We start from the raw sequence: 21757 nt of genomic DNA on the forward strand, positions 1-21757 counted from the left end.
CACAGCTTTCTAACTAGTATGATTCAATATATGGCATCTTTAGCCTCTGGGCAGTCCAGCTGGGGCATGGGGTGGCTTGAGTCCCAGTTGCCTTCAATATAAACAGCCTTATCTTTTTATTATTATTATTATTATTTCTTTTTAGACAAGGTCTCACTCTGTTTTGCCCAGGTTGGAGCGCAGTGGCATCTTCATAGCTCACTGCAACCTCAAACTCCTGGGCTCAAGTGATCCTCCTGCCTCAGCTTCCCAAGTAGCTGGGACTACAGGCACGCACCACCACACCCGCTGAGCCTCGTGTTTTTACTCCAAGGTTGCATAATTATTTGGAGACTTAGTGATGAAAAAGATATGATTCTTGCAGCCAAGTATCATATCTCATGCTTATTTTCAGTTCTTCTCTATAGACTGAAATGTTCTTTAAGGGCAGCAATCTAGTGTGTTTTGTTCTCATGGCTTTCCTAAGGCCTAGCTCCTAGCACACTGCATGACATAAAGTAGCCACTCAATAGCAATCTGTTTGAGTGACAATAAAAATCTGTTACAAGATTCCAGAGACAGAGAGATGGGTCTTTTTAGCTGGAATGATGGGGGGAGGTTTTATGGTAGCATTTAATTTGAGCCCTTGAGATTGGGTTGAGTTTTTCTGGGTAGAGGTCAGAGGAGGGCATTTCTGGCAGAGAACACCACAAAAAGTAAGGAAGCAAAAAAGAACATACTGTTTTTGAGGAACTGTGAAAATAGAGTATGTGAGTATTATGCAATTAACCTGCACATAACATATTTCTGTGCCCCTCAAAGAGCTCTGTGAGTGACCAGATGCTTGTTTAGAATGGACAGTCTTGGTTTCATCCCTCACTTCTGTTGAGCTGCCATTGTTAGGACCCAACACCTTCTTAAGTGGCCCTCTGGCACCCTCACTGCTCTCTGTCCCCCTTTCATTCTTCTGAACTTAACAACTTGACCTGTCAGAGAACTCAGTGAAACTTCATGCATTCCCCTTAGGTCTAGCACAGTTTTTATCCAATAACCCTTTGAAATTTTCCCAAAGGCTTTAAAACAAAATCTCCATGGAGAATCCAGACACTGCTGGGTTGCCATGCCCAGTCATACATTTAGGCCTTAGTGGGTTGGTTTCAACTCAAAATTTCTGAATTCAACAGCATTCAGTGAAATAATGAGAGAAATAAAGAAGATCATAAATGGATCAAAATACAGGCTAGAACCTTGAGCATCTGTGTTTGCCTTTTTTTATATCCTTAAAACCCATTGAAATGACAGAAGAAATATAAACATAAGTTCATAGAAGCAGTAGGAGGTCAGAAAAGATGACATTAGCCCATCATAAAGTGAAACATTTCTGTTCTCTATAAAGGACATGGGTCAGCTTGATAGAAAATCACAAGAAGGCTGAAAAAAGGTGTGTCTTCATATAGGTGAAGGAAAAGATCGTTGAAAAAGAGGATTTTTTCAGCAGGACCCTGGGTAACCCATAGATCAGAGTCAGAGGGTGCTGGGAGAAGAAACCTGGCTTGAGTGCATAGCTACAACCTTGCCAGTCCCCATGGTAGGACAGTGAGGTGTGGGGTTTGCCCCAGGATAAACCTACAAGCTTTTCTCCAAATTGGAATAAGAAGGTAGAAGGTCCTTGAAGATTGTCTCTAAGAATGAAGCAGTTGCTGTGAAACAAATGTTGGTAATAGGTGTGTGCAAATATGGAATGCTAATGAAATGAAGACAAGTTATGGGACAAGAAGATCATCATGGATCAAATATTGAGCTAGTGATAGAGTAACAGAAACTATTTCCTGAAACTGTAGCCAAGCCTTCAAAGATGAGCTATTTTAGTACAGAGGAGAAGATGAGTTATAATGTGAAATTGTATTTAATCTCTTTGGGGCACATCAGTTCCTTCATTTTTATTTCAGGTTATTTCCTCTTAAAATTCAAATTCAAATTCCTCTTAAAATTGAATATTCTTTATTAGATGTATTACTTTTACAGTGAAAACAGAACAATACTTTTTAAAATAATTCGGGCCAAGAAATTCGCAGGAAGTGTTGGGGCAAGAGAGTTGGGGATGGGGTGGCTGGCCCCTTCTGTCCCATTTCCTCAAGAAAGTGCTATTATTCTTGAGCCTGTGGATATGGAGTAGGGCGTCAGTTTTCTCATGCAATCTTGAACTCCTTCACCATTGGGGTCGGCACAGACACGTTTCCCCTTCTTGGTGTGGAAGCTGGGGACAAGGGAGAGAAAGATCACACACTGAGGGGAGTTCAGCAAATGGAGAAGGGGAGCCCCATCCTCCCTGCCTCATAGATTCCCCATTTGAAACAGCCTGTCCTTCCCCTTCTCAGCTGGTGGCAGCTCACAACCAGTACCTTGTGAGTCTCTCCCTCAGCCTGTGAGACCCTCTAGTGACTCCTGGGCATGTCCTTGGGCAGCCTAGTGTCTGCTCCCTCTGTCCTTCCCTGCCCTTCTCTCTGCTGGGGGCATCTCATCCCTGATCCCTCCCAGGGTGCTAGTAAGCACACAAGCTGCCCCTTACCTGGCAGGATGCAGAGGGTGGGACTTTTCTGGACACCCACCCATCAGGTCCTCCCTGTAAGGCCCTGCAGCTTCCCTCTCCCCAACACATGGTCGGTGAGCTTGGCACTTACATGACACCCGGCTGGGAACACCCACTGCTCGTTACAAAATAATCTCTCATGAATACACAGCGGATGCTTCGTGGGGTGTAGGATAAGCAGCAGTCAGCAGGGCGGTGAAAGCCTGCAGCTAGAGAAAGGACCACTTAAGGGCCAAGCCTTTTTTCTCAGGAGTATTGTGCAGGGTCAAAGGTGCAGGACTCAGAAGAGAGGATTCCTCCAGCCCTTGCTTCACACCCTCCCCAGGATTGGGCTGTGTGTGTGAGGACAGCCAGGGTGGGCCACCACAGGGCCAGGAGCATTTACCCCAGAAGGGGAGGGCATCTGCAGACACCTGTATGTGTCAGAGAGCACCCTCTGCCCAGGGGAGCAGAGTCTTGGGTCAGCTATGGGGGAATAGAGAAGGCAACGGTGAAGGAGGTCCCCATTGTCATCCTGATCTTCCTTGGAGACATTCACCACCTTCAGAACCCTCCTGTTCTTCCCCCCTCCTGTAAATGGGCTGGCTGGGGGCCATTGTGCAGATCTGTACCTCCTTGCTACTTTTATTTATTTTTCTCCTTGCTACTCTTAAATATATGCCATATCTGATCATTTACCATGGTGCATTACTGAAGATCCAAGCTGAAGCTTTTCCATCGTGAGTTCTCTTGTCTCTGTATCTGTAAGAAACAGACAGGGCTGGGAGATAAATCACTGGAAGACAGCATTGTCTCAGAGTGGCCACCCACCCCGCTCCCCACCCCCATCCCGAGGGAGAGGCTCTGATGTGGGACCACTGCCACCTGCCTGGGTTCTAGCCCTGTTTCCTGGCCCATTTGTTCCATTAGGGCCCTGAGATTCTTCAGGGACCTTTTGAAAATGTTTGATATACATAGATATTGTATTAATTCTGAAACACTAAAAGCAAACCTCAAATCTAACATGGTTAAGTTAATCAAATGTCTACATAATATGATAAAATCCATAATTCTTTCTATACATTTCTGGAATCTACAGGGCTCTGAAAACAGAAACTTTTTCATCAACCCACTTGGTGGCAAAATGTAACCTGCAGTGAAGTGAGACTATTCATAGTCTTTTTAAAATCCCATGTAGTATAAACATTTCCATATATTTGGCTGCAGAAATATTGCTGTGTTTGACCAAAGTATGCTTTTAAGACATCACTAGGGATGTTAAGTACCTTATTAAAACCAGAAAAATTTTGTAATACAAAATACGTCTAACCCCAGATATTTTAGATAAGGGACATGTATCTGTATAATACTAATTAGGAAAATGCAATGAAACTTTTAGCTCATTCTTATGTTGTTACATATGAATTATATTTAATAAGGCATATGGGTACACTTTAATTTGCTTGATATGTTGTGGGTGGGCTTACCAAAAAAAAAAAAAAAGAAAAAAAGATCTTAAATGGCCTTGTCTTTCCATAACTACTCCCTAATTAGCTCATATCCTAATTTCATCATTTACTAGCTGTGTTGATCTTGAGTAAGTCATCTAAGGTTTCTATGCTTGTAAAATGTGAATAAGAATTTTACAATTATTATTTTCTCCCTTGTAAAATGTGAATAATAATAGTAATATAATAATATGCAAAATATATAAAATTGCTGATGTCCTTCATTTTTTTTTTTTTCCTACAAGAATGGCAAATTTACATTTGTTCAACCCAATATCTACCCCACAGGGTTGTTAGGAAGAATCAATGTGTTAATATCTCTAAGACATTTAGAACAGTGGCTTCCCGGCACAGGGGAGCTACTAGGTATGTATTTGTTAAATAACAAAATAGAATGGCAGGATGAACTGTATTAATCCTCTTTCTTAGTTTCTGTATGTTATGATGTTTTGACAACTTAAAAATCTTGACAGCTGGGGAGAGACTGCCCCTCCCAGGGTGAGCCAACTAACAGACAAAGCAAAGAGCTCAGACCTTTCTTATAAAATCAACTCATATGGAGCCCATATGTCTAGCCACCTCCTTCATTTAGCTCTCACACACCAAGCCAATATTTCCCTGCCCTAAATCATGCCAAGGCCAGGTACCAGATAACCAGAGATCATCCCTGGATCCCCAAACCTGCTAGATTTACTCAGGCTAGCCGATCCTAAACTGCATACTCTGGTTTGCCCTGCCTTTTCCCAAGAAACCCAGTGAAGGCTCTGGCATAGATTTTTTTTTTTTTTTTTTTTCTCACTCTAGCCAGGGCTAGAGTGCTGTGGTGTCAGCCTCACTCACAGCAACCCTAAACTCCTGGGATCAAGTGATCCTCCTGCCTCAGCCTCCCAAGTAGCAGAGACTGGATGCATGGGCTACCATTCCTGGCTAATTTTTTTCTATTTTTAGTGGAGAGGGGTCTCACTCTTGCTAAGGCAGCTCTCAAGCCTGACTTCAAGCAGTCCTCCAACCTCAGCCTCCCAGAATGCTAGGATTAAGGCTCCCAAACTCTGGTATAGGATTTTCCCTCTCTCATACTCATACCTCCTGACCAAAACCTGACGCTTCCCTTGGGGCTTCTGTGGCATGGTGTACCTCCTTCTCTTGAGAAGTGTAAGTAAACATTTTCTTTTTTACAATGGCATTGGCTTCTCTGTGATGTTACTCTATCACCTCCATAAATTAAAATCCCATAGGTACAAATGAGACAGTGATTTTTGGTGAATCACTTGCCTGGTTAGGACCCCCCTCTTCCTTTACAAAATCATAGTTTTATGCTAGATGATATATAACAGTTCTAACACCATAGAATTATATGCTTCTTTGCACAAATTGAAGTTTAATTGCGGTTCTTTTTATCTAGCTAAAATGAGAGCTAAGAGAAGGTATCAGATAATTTGTGTCCCAAATGGGATCAGTCAGTCAATTGTGTAAATTTTTTTCCAGGGACAAAAGGCTGCAGCCTGAGGCAGGTCTATACCCTGGTGCTGCTTTTCAAGCAGTGCCATAATCATGTCTGGAACAGAAACTAGTCACAGGAAGGCAGTGGAGTCCCTCTGCATCTCCTCCCCAGACTGCGAGATACCACGGACCAGGCTACTAGGGTGAAGGTTCACTGGACTCACCGTGTATGACACGGGCCAGGGATCCAAGTGCAGCAGCAAGGATGAGGAAGACAAGGGCAGCCACGGAAACCTTCATCCTCCCAGTGGGAAGTCCAGACCTGGCCTGAGGACTCCTGGGCTCACAGGAACCCAGCTCTGTCCTTGTATTTATAAGACCAGGAAGTCATAGGGCAGAAGTCAGAATGCTATTCTTTGGCTATATAATGGTTAACATGTTATTTCTAAAAAGGGGAACAAGGCTAAGAATGAAGCAGGAAGTAGAAGGCAAAGTGGATGTGAGTGTCCCTGTGGACTTTTGGAACTGTCCCAATGGGTACAGGCAAAGAGAGTAAATATTTCAAGGAAGACTCTTTTCTCCAGGAAAGTCATTTAATCCTCTAAATGTGAGCCCAGGATGGGAATAGGGGACTGTCACTCCCCAACTCATTGAACTTGATGGACACTGCTTTGGGTCCTTTTCCAGTTGGGTTCCTGGAACCTGACCAGAGGAACTTTAAAGGTAAGAGCTAGTCAAGCTGCCACCCCAATGGAGAGCTGGAATGTCCTCAGATTAGGGGCTGGGAGATGCTCCCGGGCACTGATGATTCGTAGCCCTCACCACTCTATCCTGGACCTTCACATGCCCCAAAAGCCTATAATCGGGGGTGACCACCAGGGGCAATTCTGTACCCTGTAACCTTGGCCGTGCAATTCCACAGACAGGCTCTGCCAGTGCCTGCTCATGGGCTTAGGGTCAACTCCTAAGTTTCTGTCTGAGTGCAGAAGGCCCTTCAGAATAGGTTCTCTGCATACAGAGCTCCTCTCTTTTTCAATATACTGACATTTTAATACATTTTAAAATTGACAGTTAATGATGCATTCATTCATTTAGATTTTATCCTTTTTGTCTTTTAGAGTGAATAAATTTTTTGAAGACCCCAATAGTAGGTGTTTAGTGGAAAAATTGGTCTTATGCAGTACTAATTCCTACTAACCCATCAATTCTTCTTAGCAATCACCTCTGCGGACAGACTGCTTGGCTTTCTTGCCCCCTAGGCTGGGCCCAGTGTCCCTCCTAAGTGCTTCTGTAGTGACTGATACTTATTAATAAAGCTACTATAGCACTTGTCACAGTCTATTTTAAATGCTTCTGTACTTAATGGCTCTCCATCCCCCACCAATATAACAAGTGTGTGTGTGTGTGTGTGTGTGTGTGTGTGTGTGTGTGTAGTTAACAAAAAAACCCCCAACACATAAGATGAGATCTACCTTGTTAAGAAACTTCCCAGTGTGCAGTTATAAGGTCCTTGAAGAATGTCTCCAAGAAGGAGATAGTTACCATAAAACGAATCATGTGAGTCTGTAAGTACAATTGCAGATGATGATAATGAAATGAAGGCAAGCATTTCTCTTTTGTTTAATTAGAAAAGTCAATTAAGAATTGCTGGAAAATAAGAATCAACATGAGATTATCGTGGGTTAAACATTAAGTCAATGAAACTGTGTCATTTGAGGACATAATGACGTGAACTAAAATGAAATCTTCAGCTCCCCAGCTGACTGACTGGATCCCCTCTTGGCCAAGGGGACCCCAGAAAATACCCTAAAGCTGAGTTGCTGGCCATGAGAAGGGAGGTGAGGCAATCCTCGTCACGGCCCCCTCCCTTCTTAGAGATGTCCTTTGTGACTCATTAATAGGTACAGGCTCAAACCACACCTGCAGGTTATCAATTAACAGATCACATGAGCTATGCCTGGTGACTTGTCTCTGATTAACAGACTTCCTTATCTTAAAACATGCCAGGGCTTTAGACAGAGCTACATTTCTTTTCCTTTTTTTTTTTTTTTTTTTCTGCTACAAAAGGCATGAGACAGTCTCCACAAAGCTTCATTTCTTTAACCTATTATAAATCAAAGAACCTTTAAACGCACCTATAACCTGTAATTCCCCACTTTGAGATGTCCTGCCTTTTTGTCCAAACCCATGCACACCTTCCATGTGTTGATTTATGATTTTACATGTAATTCCTGTGTCCTTGAAATGCATAAAACCAAATTGTACCCCACCCACTGCGAGATCACTTGCTCAAGGCTTCTTGGGCGTGGCTCCCGGGCAATGGTCACACATATTTGGCTCAGAGTAAACCTCTTTAAATCCTTTTACGGAGTTTAGGTTCTCTTCTGTTGACAAAGTAAACAACGCTTTTCTAAACTGTAGTCAAACTTTCCAAGATTAGCTATCTTAGTAGGGAGCAGAAGATGAGACATAATGTGAATTTGTTTAATCTCTTTAGGGTTATAATAATTCCCAGCTTTCCCCATTATCTGAGGACTTTTTCTACCCTAGTAGTGATTTAGCCTTATAAAGGTTATTTGGTTATCGATCACTTTTCTCCTATTGAATTTGTAGGCAAATCACCCTAAAAGCTTAGGTTTTAAACTTTGTTTCCAAATACATAATATTTTGTTGTTGTTTAGAATTCAGTGCTATCTTTTGAATTTCATGAGACAGTTGACCAAATATACTCATTATAAATATAAACTGCTATGGTTTAATAGAGGTGCATATAAAATTGATATTAATGCTATCTTTAAATGTTTTTCTTAATATACTTTAACTTTAGGGGAGAAATCTCTTAGAAACTTATATCTATTAAGAAAAACATCTAAAAATTAGAAGTAGGCAAAAGGATGCCTGCATGCTTTTCAATGTCATATTTGAATATGGTCTAATAGGACCACACCAGGATTCCTGAAATCTGTAGGGGAATGTGCTTTTGATTGATGTTCTATTTACTATCGATTAGGCCCTAGACATTATGAAATTATATGTTAACTTGTAAATTTTTGTCTAGCACACATGAAAATGATTTCTGTTCACTAGAAAAGATTAACCCCAAAGGTTACTGTTTTATTACTGCCATGTACACAGGATATTATTGTGAGCTCTAATTTAGCAAACTGATTTCAGAATGTCGCCCCCAATTAACTGTACAACTGTCTGTTTCTCAAAAGAACTTTGAATTATTTTAATGGTCCCCTCACTAATGGGTTGAATACATCTTGGACGCATACTCAATCTAAATTTGAATGAGTCATCTTTTTGGCTTGTAAGAAATTACACTGTGTCTCTTGTAGTGAAGACAACACTTATCCAAAGTTCAATAATTCTTTCGGTTTCTTATTCCTCTTAAAATTAAAGCAAAGCACATAGGTACTACAGTAATAGAGTATTGGGGAGGGGGGGAGGGGGGCGGGTATATACATACATAACGAGTGATAGGCGCACCATCTGAGGGATGGTCATGCTGGAGACTCAGACTTGTGGGGGGAGGGGGGAAGGGCATTTATTGAAACTTTAAAATCTGTACCCCCATAATATGCCAAAATAAAAAAAAAAATTAAAGCAAAGCAAATCAGATATTCTTTATTGGATGTATTGCTTTAAAACCAGAACAGAAGAATAAATGTTGTTTTCAGATAAATAATTCAGGCCAAGGGATGCTCATAAGGCAGTTGGGGCAAGATAGCTGGAGGTGGATTGTCTGGCCACTGGTGTTCCATCCTGTGAGCAAGTGTCCTTATTCATGGGCCCTGATATCTGATTTTAGCTTCAGGTTTGTCATGCAGTCCTGAACTTGACTGTCCCTGGGGTTGGCACAGACACGTTGCCCCTTCTTGGTGTAGAAGCTGGGGACAGGGGGAGAAAGATCACACACTGAGGTGTGTTCAGCCAATGTAGAAGGGGAGCCCCATCCTCCCTGCCCCTTGGATTCCTCATTTGAAACAGCCTGTCCTTCCCCTTCTCAGCTGGTGGCAGCTCACAACCAGTACCTTGTGAGTCTCTCCCTCAGCCTGTGAGACCCTCTAGTGACTCCTGGGCATGTCCTTGGGCAGCCTAGTGTCTGCTCCCTTTTTCCTTCCCTGCCCTTCTCTCTGCTGGGGGCATCTCATCCCTGATCCCTCCCAGGGTGCTAGTAAGCACACTAGTTGCCCCTTACCTGGCAGGATGCAGAGGGTGGAACTTTTTTGGATACCCCCCCATCAGGTCCTCCCTGTAAGGCCCTGCAGCCTCCCTCTCCCCAGCACATGGTCGGTGAACTTGGCACTTACATGACACCCGGCTGGGAACACCTACTGCTCGTTACAAAATAATCTCTCATGAATACACAGCGGATGCTTCTTGAGGTGTAGGATAAGCAGCAATCAGCAGGAAGTTCCATGGCTGTAGCAAGAGAAAGGACCACTTAAGGGCCAAGCCTTTTTCCTCAGGAATATTGTGCAGGGTCAAAGGTGCAGGACTCAGAAGAGAGGATTCCTCCAGCCCTTGCTTCACACCCTCCCCCGGGTTGGGCTGTGTGTGTGAGGACAGCCAGGATGGGCCACAACAAGGCCAGGAGCATTTACCCCAGAAGAGGAGGGCATCTGCAGACACCTGTATGTGTCAGAGAGCACCCTCTGCCCAGGGGAGCAGAGTCTTGGGTCAGCCATGGGGGAATAGAGAAGGCCATGGGGGAATAGAGAAGGCCCTGGGGGAATAGAGAAGGCCCTGGGGGAATAGAGAAGGCAACGGTGAAGGAGGTCCCCATGGCCATCCTTATCTTCCTTGGAGTTGTTACCACCTTCAGAATCCTCCTGTTCTTCCCACAGCCTGTAAACAGGCTGGCAGGAGGCCATAGTGCAGGTCTGTACCTCCTTGCTCCTTTTTTTTTCCCCCTTGCTACTTTGAAATATATGCCGTATCTGATCATTTACCTTCATCCAATACTAAAGATCCAAGCGGAAGCTTTTCCATCATGATTTGTCTTGTCTCTGTATCTGGAAGAAACAGACAGGGCTGGGAGATAAATCACTGGAAGACAGCATTGTCTCAGAGTGGCCACCCACCCCGCTCCCCACCCCCATCCCGAGGGAGAGGCTCTGATGCGGGACCACTGCCACCTGCCTGGGTCCTAGCCCTGTTTCCTGGCCCATTTGTTCCATTAGGGCCCTGAGATTCTTCAGGGACCTTTTGAAAATGTTTGATATACATCAAACATACAAAGATATTGTATTAATTCTGAAACACTAAAAGCAAACTGCAAATCTAACATGGTTAAGTTAATCAAATGTCTACATAATATGATAAAATCCATAATTGTTTCTATACATTTTTGGAATCTACAGGGCTCTGAAAACAGAAACTTTTTCATCAACCGACTTGGTGGCAAAATGTAACCTGCAGTGAAGTGAGACTATTCATAGTATTTTTTTAATCCCATGTAGTATAAACATTTCCATATATTTGCTGCAGAAATATTGCTGTGTTTGACCAAAGTATGCTTTTCAGACATCACTAGGGATGTTAAGCACCTTTTCAAAACTAGAAAACTTTTGTAATACAAAATAAGTCTAACCCCAGAGATTTTAGATAAGGGACTTGTACCTGCATTATACTAATTAGGAAAATGCAATGAAACTTTTAGCTCATTCTTATGTTGTTACATATGAATTATATTTAATAAGGCAAATGGGAACACTTTAATTTGCTCGATATGTTGTGAGTGGGCTTACCAAAAAAAAAAAAAAAAAAAAAAGAAAAAAGATCTTAGATGGCCTTGTCTTTCCATAACTACTTCCTAACTAGCTCATATCCTAATTTCATCACTTAGTAGCTGTGTTGATCTTGAGTAAGTTATCTAAGGTTTCTATGCCTCAGTTTCCTCCCTTGTAAAATGTGAATAGTAATAGTAATATAATAATATGCAAAATATATAAAATTGCTGATGTCCTTTGGTTTTTTTTTTCCTACAAGAATGGCAGATTTACATTTGTTCAACCCAATATCTACCCCACAGGGTTGTTAGGAAGAATCAATGTGTTACTATCTCTAAGACATTTAGAACAGTGGCTTCCCGGCACAGGGGAGGTACTAGGTATGTATTTGTTAAATAACAAAATAGAATGGCAGGATGAACTGTATTAATCCTGTTTCTTAGTTTCTGTATCTTATGATGTTTTGACAACTTAAAAATCTTGACAGCTGGGGATAGACTGCCCCTCCCAGGGTGAGCCAACTAACAGACAAAGCAAAGAGCTCAGACCTTTCATATAAAATCAACTCATATGGAGCCCTTATGTCTAGCCACCTCCTTTATTTAGCTCTCACACACCAAGCCAATATTTCCCTCCCCTAGATCATGCCAAGGCCAGGTACCAGATAACCAGAGATCATCCCTGGATCCCCAAACCTGCTGGATTTACTCAGGCTAGCCGATCCTAAACTGCATACTCTGCTTTGCCCCAGAAACCCAGCGAAGGTTCTGGCATAGATTTTTTTTTCTTTTTTTGAGACAGTCTCACTCTGTAGCCCGGGCTAGAGTGCTGTGGTGTCAGCCTCACTCACAGCAACCTTAAACTCCTGGGCTCTAGGGATCTTCCCTCCTCAGCCTCCCAAGTAGCTGGGACTATAGGCACACGCCACCATCCCCGGCTAATGTTTTTCCTATTTTTAGTAGAGAGGGGTCTCACTCTTGCTAAGGCAGCTCTCAAGCTTCTGACTTCAAGCAGTCCTCCGACCTCGGCCTCCCAGGATGCTAGGATTCAGGCGCCCGGCCTCTGGTATAGGTTTTTCCCTCCCTCATGCTCATGCCTCCTATCCAAAACCTGACGCTTCCCTTGGGGCCCCTATGGCTTGGTGTACCTCCTCCTATTAAGAAATGTAAGTAAATAATTTCTTTTTATCAATGGCATTGGCCTCTCTGTATTGATACTCTATCACCTCCATAAATTAAAATCCCATGGGTACAATGAGACAGTGATTTTGGGTGAATCACCTGCCTGGCTGGGCCACCCCTCTTCCTTTACAAAATCATAGTTTTATGCTAGATGGTATTTAACAGTTCTAACACCATAGAATTATATGCTTCTTTGCACAAATTGCAGTTTAATTGCGGTTCTTTTTATCTAGCTAAAATGAGAGCTAAGAGAAGGTATCAGATAATTTGTGTCCCAAATGGGACCAGTCAGTCAATTGTGTAAATTTTTTTCCAGGGACAAAAGGCTGCAGCCTGAGGCAGGTCTATACCCTGGTGCTGCTTTTCAAGCAGTGCCATAATCATGTCTGGGACAGAAACTAGTCACAGGAAGGCAGTGGAGTCCCTCTGCATCTCCTCCCCAGACTGAGAGATACCACGGACCAGGCCACTAGGGAGAAGGTTCACTGGACTCACCGTGTATGACACGGGCCTGGGATCCAAGTGCAGCAGCAAGGATGAGGAAGACGAGGGCAGCCACGGAAACCTTCATCCTCCCAGTGGGAAGTCCAGAGCTGGCCTGAGGACTCCTGGGCTCACAGGAACCCAGCTCTGTCCTTGTATTTATAAGACCAGGAAGTCATAGGGCAGAAGTCAGAATGCTATTCTTTGGCTATATAATGGTTAACATGTTATTTCTAAAAAGGGGAACAAGGCTAAGAATGAAGCAGGAAGTAGAAGGCAAAGTGGATGTGAGTGTCCCTATGGAATTTTGGAACTGTCCCAATGGGTACAGGCAAAGAGAGTAAATATTTCAAGGAAGACTCTTTTCTCCAGGAAAGTCATTTAATCCTCTAAATGTGAGCTTAGGGTGGGAATAGGGGACTATCTGTCATTCCCCAACTCATTGAACTTGATGGACACTGCCTTAGGTCCGTTTCCAGTTGGGTACCTGGAGACCTGACCAGAGGAACTTTAAAGGTAAGAGCTAGTCAAGCTGCCACCCCAATGGAGAGCTGGAATGTCCTCAGATTAGGGGCTGGGAGATGCTCGCGGGCACTGATGATCCGAAGCCCTCACCACTCTATCCTAGACCATCACGTGCCCCAAAAGCCTATAATCGGGGGTGACCACCAGGGGCAATTCTGTACCCTGTAACCTTGGCCGTGCGATTCCACAGACAGGCTCTGCCAGTGGCTGCTCACGGACTTAGGGTCAACTCCTAAGTTTCTGTCTGAGTGCAGAAGGCCCTTCAGAATAGGGTCTCTGCATACAGAGCTCCTCTCTTTTTCAATATACTGACATTTTAATACATTTTAAAATTAACAGTTAATGATGCATTCATTCATTTAGATTTTATCCTTTTTGTCTTTTAGAGTGAATAAATTTTTTCAAGACCCCAATAGTAGGTGCTTAGTGGATAAATTGGTCTTATGCAGTACTAATTCCTACTAACCCATCAATTCTTCTTAGCAGTCACCTCTGCGGACAGACTGCTTGGCTTTCTTGCTCCCTAGGCTGGGCCCAGTGTCCCTCCTAAGTGCTTTTGTAGTGTCTGATACTTATTAATAAAGCTACTATAGCACCTGTCACAGTCTTTTTTAAATGCTTCTGTACTTAATGGCTCTCCATCCCCCACCAATATAACAAGTGTGTGTGTGTGTGTGTGTGTGTGTGTGTGTGTGTGTGTGTAGTTAACAACAAAAAAAAACCCAACACATAAGATGAGATCTGCCTTCCTGACAAACTTCCCAGTGTGCAGTTATAAGGTCCTTGAAGAATGTCTCCAAGAAGGAGATAGTTACCATAAAACAAATGGTGTGAGTCTGTAAGTACAATTGCAGATGATAATAATGAAATGAAGACAAGCATTTCTCTTTTGTTTAATTAGAGAAGTCAATTAAGAATTGCTGGAAAATAAGAATCAACATGAGATTATCGTGGGTTAAACATTAAGTCAATGAAACTGTGTCATTTGAGGAAATAATGATGTGCACTAAAATGAAATCTTCAGCTCCCCAGCTGACTGACTGGATCCCTTCTTGGCCAAGGGGACCCCAGATAATACCCTAAAGCTGAGTTGCTGGCCATGAGAAGGGAGGTGAGGCAATCCTCGTCACAACCCCCTCCCTTCTTAGAGATGGCCTTTGTAACTCATTAACAGGTGCAGGGCTCAAACCACACCTGCAGGTTATCAATTAACAGATCACATGAGCTATGCCTGGTGACTTGTCTCTGATTAACAGACTTCCTTATCTTAAAACATGCCAGGGCTTTAGACAGAGCTACATTTCTTTTCCTTTTTTTTTTTTTTTTTTCTGCTACAAAAGGCATGAGACAGTCTCCACAAAGCTTCATTTCTTTAACCTATTATAAATCAAAGAACCTTTAAACGCACCTATAACCTGTAATTCCCCACTTTGAGATGTCCTGCCTTTTTGTCCAAACCCATGCACACCTTCCATGTGTTGATTTATGATTTTACATGTAATTCCTGTGTCCTTGAAATGCATAAAACCAAATTGTAACCCACCCACTGCGAGATCACTTGCTCAAGGCTTCTTGGGCGTGGCTCCCGGGCAATGGTCACACATATTTGGCTCAGAGTAAACCTCTTTAAATCCTTTTACGGAGTTTAGGTTCTCTTCTGTTGACAAAGTAAACAACGCTTTTCTAAACTGTAGTCAAACTTTCCAAGATTAGCTATCTTAGTAGGGAGCAGAAGATGAGACATAATGTGAATTTGTTTAATCTCTTTAGGGTTATAATAATTCCCAGCTTTCCCCATTATCTGAGGACTTTTTCTACCCTAGTAGTGATTTAGCCTTATAAAGGTTATTTGGTTATCGATCACTTTTCTCCTATTGAATTTGTAGGCAAATCACCCTAAAAGCTTAGGTTTTAAACTTTGTTTCCAAATACATAATATTTTGTTGTTGTTTAGAATTCAGTGCTATCTTTTGAATTTCATGAGACAGTTGACCAAATATACTCATTATAAATATAAACTGCTATGGTTTAATAGAGGTGCATATAAAATTGATATTAATGCTATCTTTAAATGTTTTTCTTAATATACTTTAACTTTAGGGGAGAAATCTCTTAGAAACTTATATCTATTAAGAAAAACATCTAAAAATTAGAAGTAGGCAAAAGGATGCCTGCATGCTTTTCAATGTCATATTTGAATATGGTCTAATAGGACCACACCAGGATTCCTGAAATCTGTAGGGGAATGTGCTTTTGATTGATGTTCTATTTACTATCGATTAGGCCCTAGACATTATGAAATTATATGTTAACTTGTAAATTTTTGTCTAGCACACATGAAAATGATTTCTGTTCACTAGAAAAGATTAACCCCAAAGGTTACTGTTTTATTACTGCCATGTACACAGGATATTATTGTGAGCTCTAATTTAGCAAACTGATTTCAGAATGTCGCCCCCAATTAACTGTACAACTGTCTGTTTCTCAAAAGAACTTTGAATTATTTTAATGGTCCCCTCACTAATGGGTTGAATACATCTTGGACGCATACTCAATCTAAATTTGAATGAGTCATCTTTTTGGCTTGTAAGAAATTACACTGTGTCTCTTGTAGTGAAGACAACACTTATCCAAAGTTCAATAATTCTTTCGGTTTCTTATTCCTCTTAAAATTAAAGCAAAGCACATAGGTACTACAGTAATAGAGTATTGGGGAGGGGGGGAGGGGGGGCGGGTATATACATACATAACGAGTGATAGGCGCACCATCTGAGGGATGGTCATGCTGGAGACTCAGACTTGTGGGGGGAGGGGGGAAGGGCATTTATTGAAACTTTAAAATCTGTACCCCCATAATATGCCAAAATAAAAAAAAAAAATTAAAGCAAAGCAAATCAGATATTCTTTATTGGATGTATTGCTTTAAAACCAGAACAGAAGAATAAATGTTGTTTTCAGATAAATAATTCAGGCCAAGGGATGCTCATAAGGCAGTTGGGGCAAGATAGCTGGAGGTGGATTGTCTGGCCACTGGTGTTCCATCCTGTGAGCAAGTGTCCTTATTCATGGGCCCTGATATCTGATTTTAGCTTCAGGTTTGTCATGCAGTCCTGAACTTGACTGTCCCTGGGGTTGGCACAGACACGTTGCCCCTTCTTGGTGTAGAAGCTGGGGACAGGGGGAGAAAGATCACACACTGAGGTGTGTTCAGCCAATGGAGAAGGGGAGCCCCATCCTCCCTGCCCCTTGGATTCCTCATTTGAAACAGCCTGTCCTTCCCCTTCTCAGCTGGTGGCAGCTCACAACCAGTACCTTGTGAGTCTCTCCCTCAGCCTGTGAGACCCTCTAGTGACTCCTGGGCATGTCCTTGGGCAGCCTAGTGTCTGCTCCCTTTTTCCTTCCCTGCCCTTCTCTCTGCTGGGGGCATCTCATCCCTGATCCCTCCCAGGGTGCTAGTAAGCACACTAGTTGCCCCTTACCTGGCAGGATGCAGAGGGTGGAACTTTTTTGGATACCCCCCCATCAGGTCCTCCCTGTAAGGCCCTGCAGCCTCCCTCTCCCCAGCACATGGTCGGTGAACTTGGCACTTACATGACACCCGGCTGGGAACACCTACTGCTCGTTACAAAATAATCTCTCATGAATACACAGCGGATGCTTCTTGAGGTGTAGGATAAGCAGCAATCAGCAGGAAGTTCCATGGCTGTAGCAAGAGAAAGGACCACTTAAGGGCCAAGCCTTTTTCCTCAGGAATATTGTGCAGGGTCAAAGGTGCAGGACTCAGAAGAGAGGATTCCTCCAGCCCTTGCTTCACACCCTCCCCCGGGTTGGGCTGTGTGTGTGAGGACAGCCAGGATGGGCCACAACAAGGCCAGGAGCATTTACCCCAGAAGAGGAGGGCATCTGCAGACACCTGTATGTGTCAGAGAGCACCCTCTGCCCAGGGGAGCAGAGTCTTGGGTCAGCCATGGGGGAATAGAGAAGGCCATGGGGGAATAGAGAAGGCCCTGGGGGAATAGAGAAGGCCCTGGGGGAATAGAGAAGGCAACGGTGAAGGAGGTCCCCATGGCCATCCTTATCTTCCTTGGAGTTGTTACCACCTTCAGAATCCTCCTGTTCTTCCCACAGCCTGTAAACAGGCTGGCAGGAGGCCATAGTGCAGGTCTGTACCTCCTTGCTCCTTTTTTTTTCCCCCTTGCTACTTTGAAATATATGCCGTATCTGATCATTTACCTTCATCCAATACTAAAGATCCAAGCTGAAGCTTTTCCATCATGATTTCTCTTGTCTCTGTATCTGGAAGAAACAGACAGGGCTGGGAGATAAATCACTGGAAGACAGCATTGTCTCAGAGTGGCCACCCACCCCGCTCCCCACCCCCATCCCGAGGGAGAGGCTCTGATGCGGGACCACTGCCACCTGCCTGGGTTCTAGCCCTGTTTCCTGGCCCATTTGTTCCATTAGGGCCCTGAGATTCTTCAGGGACCTTTTGAAAATGTTTGATATACATCAAACATACAAAGATATTGTATTAATTCTGAAACACTAAAAGCAAACTGCAAATCTAACATGGTTAAGTTAATCAAATGTCTACATAATATGATAAAATCCATAATTCTTTCTATACATTTTTGGAATCTACAGGGCTCTGAAAACAGAAACTTTTTCATCAACCCACTGGGTGGCAAAATGTAACCTGCAGTGAAGTGAGACTATTCATAGTATTTTTTTAATCCCATGTAGTATAAACATTTCCATATATTTGCTGCAGAAATATTGCTGTGTTTGACCAAAGTATGCTTTTCAGACATCACTAGGGATGTTAAGCACCTTTTCAAAACTAGAAAACTTTTGTAATACAAAATAAGTCTAACCCCAGAGATTTTAGATAAGGGACTTGTACCTGCATTATACTAATTAGGAAAATGCAATGAAACTTTTAGCTCATTCTTATGTTGTTACATATGAATTATATTTAATAAGGCAAATGGGAACACTTTAATTTGCTCGATATGTTGTGAGTGGGCTTACCAAAAAAAAAAAAAAAAAAAAGAAAAAAGATCTTAGATGGCCTTGTCTTTCCATAACTACTTCCTAACTAGCTCATATCCTAATTTCATCACTTAGTAGCTGTGTTGATCTTGAGTAAGTTATCTAAGGTTTCTATGCCTCAGTTTCCTCCCTTGTAAAATGTGAATAGTAATAGTAATATAATAATATGCAAAATATATAAAATTGCTGATGTCCTTTGGTTTTTTTTTTCCTACAAGAATGGCAGATTTACATTTGTTCAACCCAATATCTACCCCACAGGGTTGTTAGGAAGAATCAATGTGTTACTATCTCTAAGACATTTAGAACAGTGGCTTCCCGGCACAGGGGAGGTACTAGGTATGTATTTGTTAAATAACAAAATAGAATGGCAGGATGAACTGTATTAATCCTGTTTCTTAGTTTCTGTATCTTATGATGTTTTGACAACTTAAAAATCTTGACAGCTGGGGATAGACTGCCCCTCCCAGGGTGAGCCAACTAACAGACAAAGCAAAGAGCTCAGACCTTTCATATAAAATCAACTCATATGGAGCCCTTATGTCTAGCCACCTCCTTTATTTAGCTCTCACACACCAAGCCAATATTTCCCTCCCCTAGATCATGCCAAGGCCAGGTACCAGATAACCAGAGATCATCCCTGGATCCCCAAACCTGCTGGATTTACTCAGGCTAGCCGATCCTAAACTGCATACTCTGCTTTGCCCCAGAAACCCAGCGAAGGTTCTGGCATAGATTTTTTTTTCTTTTTTTGAGACAGTCTCACTCTGTAGCCCGGGCTAGAGTGCTGTGGTGTCAGCCTCACTCACAGCAACCTTAAACTCCTGGGCTCTAGGGATCTTCCCTCCTCAGCCTCCCAAGTAGCTGGGACTATAGGCACACGCCACCATCCCCGGCTAATGTTTTTCCTATTTTTAGTAGAGAGGGGTCTCACTCTTGCTAAGGCAGCTCTCAAGCTTCTGACTTCAAGCAGTCCTCCGACCTCGGCCTCCCAGGATGCTAGGATTCAGGCGCCTGGCCTCTGGTATAGGTTTTTCCCTCCCTCATGCTCATGCCTCCTATCCAAAACCTGACGCTTCCCTTGGGGCCCCTATGGCTTGGTGTACCTCCTCCTATTAAGAAATGTAAGTAAATAATTTCTTTTTATCAATGGCATTGGCCTCTCTGTATTGATACTCTATCACCTCCATAAATTAAAATCCCATGGGTACAATGAGACAGTGATTTTGGGTGAATCACCTGCCTGGCTGGGCCACCCCTCTTCCTTTACAAAATCATAGTTTTATGCTAGATGGTATTTAACAGTTCTAACACCATAGAATTATATGCTTCTTTGCACAAATTGCAGTTTAATTGCGGTTCTTTTTATCTAGCTAAAATGAGAGCTAAGAGAAGGTATCAGATAATTTGTGTCCCAAATGGGACCAGTCAGTCAATTGTGTAAATTTTTTTCCAGGGACAAAAGGCTGCAGCCTGAGGCAGGTCTCTACCCTGGTGCTGCTTTTCAAGCAGTGCCATAATCATGTCTGGAACAGAAACTAGTCACAGGAAGGCAGTGGAGTCCCTCTGCATCTCCTCCCCAGACTGAGAGATACCACGGACCAGGCCACTAGGGAGAAGGTTCACTGGACTCACTGTGTATGACACGGGCCTGGGATCCAAGTGCAGCAGCAAGGATGAGGAAGACGAGGGCAGCCACAGAAACCTTCATCCTCCCAGTGGGAAGTCCAGACCTGGCCTGAGGACTCCTGGGCTCACAGGAACCCAGCTTTGCCCTTGTATTTATAAGACCAGGAAGTCATAGGGCAGAAGTCAGAATGCTGTTCTTTGGCTATATAATGGTTAACATGTTATTTCTAAAAAGGGGAACAAGGCTAAGAATGAAGCAGGAAGTAGAAGGCAAAGTGGATGTGAGTGTCCCTATGGAATTTTGGAACTGTCCCAATGGGTACAGGCAAAGAGAGTAAATATTTCAAGGAAGACTCTTTTCTCCAGGAGAGTCATTTAATCCTCTAAATGTGAGCTTAGGGTGGGAATAGGGGACTATCTGTCACTCCCCAACTCATTGAACTTGATGGACACTGCCTTAGGTCCGTTTCCGGTTGGGTACCTGGAGACCTGACCAGAGGAACTTTAAAGGTAAGAGCTAGTCAAGCTGCCACCCCAATGGAGAGCTGGAATGTCCTCAGATTAGGGGCTGGGAGATGCTCCCGGGCACTGATGATTCGTAGCCCTCACCACTCTATCCTGGACCTTCACATGCCCCAAAAGCCTATAATCGGGGGTGACCACCAGGGGCAATTCTGTACCCTGTAACCTTGGCCGTGCAATTCCACAGACAGGCTCTGCCAGTGCCTGCTCATGGGCTTAGGGTCAACTCCTAAGTTTCTGTCTGAGTGCAGAAGGCCCTTCAGAATAGGTTCTCTGCATACAGAGCTCCTCTCTTTTTCAATATACTGACATTTTAATACATTTTAAAATTGACAGTTAATGATGCATTCATTCATTTAGATTTTATCCTTTTTGTCTTTTAGAGTGAATAAATTTTTTGAAGACCCCAATAGTAGGTGCTTAGTGGAAAAATTGGTCTTATGCAGTACTAATTCCTACTAACCCATCAATTCTTCTTAGCAATCACCTCTGCGGACAGACTGCTTGGCTTTCTTGCCCCCTAGGCTGGGCCCAGTGTCCCTCCTAAGTGCTTCTGTAGTGACTGATACTTATTAATAAAGCTACTATAGCACTTGTCACAGTCTATTTTAAATGCTTCTGTACTTAATGGCTCTCCATCCCCCACGAATATATCAAGTGTGTGTGTGTGTGTGTGTGTGTGTGTGTGTAGTTAACAAAAAAAACCCCAACACATAAGATGAGATCTACCTTGTTAAGAAACTTCCCAGTGTGCAGTTATAAGGTCCTTGAAGAATGTCTCCAAGAAGGAGATAGTTACCATAAAGCAAATGGTGTGAGTCTGTAAGTACAAATGCAGATGATAATAATGAAATGAAGACAAGCATTTCTCTTTTGTTTAATTAGAAAAGTCAATTAAGAATTGCTGGAAAATAAGAATCAACATGAGATTATCGTGGGTTAAACATTAAGTCAATGAAACTGTGTCATTTGAGGACATAATGACGTGAACTAAAATGAAATCTTCAGCTCCCCAGCTGACTGACTGGATCCCCTCTTGGCCAAGGGGATCCCAGATAATACCCTAAAGCTGAGTTGCTGGCCATGAGAAGGGAGGTGAGGCAATCCTCGTCACACCCCCTCCCTTCTTAG

The 21757-nt window shown here is 42.9% G+C and overlaps 2 protein-coding genes across 3 annotated transcripts; both read right to left on the minus strand.

Annotated features, from left to right (window-relative positions):
* Window positions 1-1963: 1963 nt before the first annotated feature.
* On the minus strand, window positions 1964-5895 carry CCL15 (C-C motif chemokine ligand 15). 2 transcript variants are annotated; one of them, XM_075994375.1, is made up of 4 exons: window positions 5721-5895; window positions 3248-3310; window positions 2661-2772; window positions 1964-2236 (listed from the first exon to the last, which is right to left on the minus strand). In XM_075994375.1, exons 1-4 carry the CDS (start codon window positions 5794-5796, stop codon window positions 2113-2115), a joined length of 375 nt encoding a protein of 124 aa, XP_075850490.1. In that variant the 5' UTR covers window positions 5797-5895; the 3' UTR covers window positions 1964-2112. The 2 variants fall into 2 exon arrangements, with proteins under 2 accessions (XP_075850490.1, XP_012638698.1); XM_012783244.3 differs by having other exon boundaries at window positions 2661-2778; window positions 5721-5888.
* A 3215-nt stretch (window positions 5896-9110) lies between these two features.
* LOC105881375 (C-C motif chemokine 23-like) lies at window positions 9111-13106 on the minus strand. Its single transcript, XM_075994373.1, has 4 exons — window positions 12911-13106; window positions 10455-10517; window positions 9813-9924; window positions 9111-9389 (listed from the first exon to the last, which is right to left on the minus strand). Exons 1-4 carry the CDS (start codon window positions 12984-12986, stop codon window positions 9281-9283), a joined length of 360 nt encoding a protein of 119 aa, XP_075850488.1. The 5' UTR covers window positions 12987-13106; the 3' UTR covers window positions 9111-9280.
* Window positions 13107-21757: the final 8651 nt, after the last annotated feature.

The sequence above is a fragment of the Microcebus murinus genome, chromosome 18, assembly GCF_040939455.1.
Source record: "Microcebus murinus isolate Inina chromosome 18, M.murinus_Inina_mat1.0, whole genome shotgun sequence".
Taxonomy (NCBI): domain Eukaryota; kingdom Metazoa; phylum Chordata; class Mammalia; order Primates; family Cheirogaleidae; genus Microcebus; species Microcebus murinus.

What these genes read in the sequence shown, in the direction of transcription:
- CCL15 (XM_012783244.3), bottom strand. Translation starts at nt 5,796, where the DNA reads ATGAAGGTTTCCGTGGCTGCCCTTGTCTTCCTCATCCTTGCTGCTGCA. An exon ending in CCTGGCCCGTGTCATACACG is followed by an intron (nt 3,311 to 5,720) that starts GTGAGTCCAGTG and finishes TGTTTCTTACAG; the next exon opens with ATACAGAGACAAGAGAACTC. An exon ending in TGTTCCCAGCCGGGTGTCAT is followed by an intron (nt 2,237 to 2,660) that starts GTAAGTGCCAAG and finishes CCTTGTCCCCAG; the next exon opens with CTTCCACACCAAGAAGGGGA.
- LOC105881375 (XM_075994373.1), bottom strand. Translation starts at nt 12,986, where the DNA reads ATGAAGGTTTCCGTGGCTGCCCTCGTCTTCCTCATCCTTGCTGCTGCA. An exon ending in ATCTTTAGTATTGGATGAAG is followed by an intron (nt 9,925 to 10,454) that starts GTAAATGATCAG and finishes CTCTTGCTACAG; the next exon opens with CCATGGAACTTCCTGCTGAT. An exon ending in TGTTCCCAGCCGGGTGTCAT is followed by an intron (nt 9,390 to 9,812) that starts GTAAGTGCCAAG and finishes CCCTGTCCCCAG; the next exon opens with CTTCTACACCAAGAAGGGGC.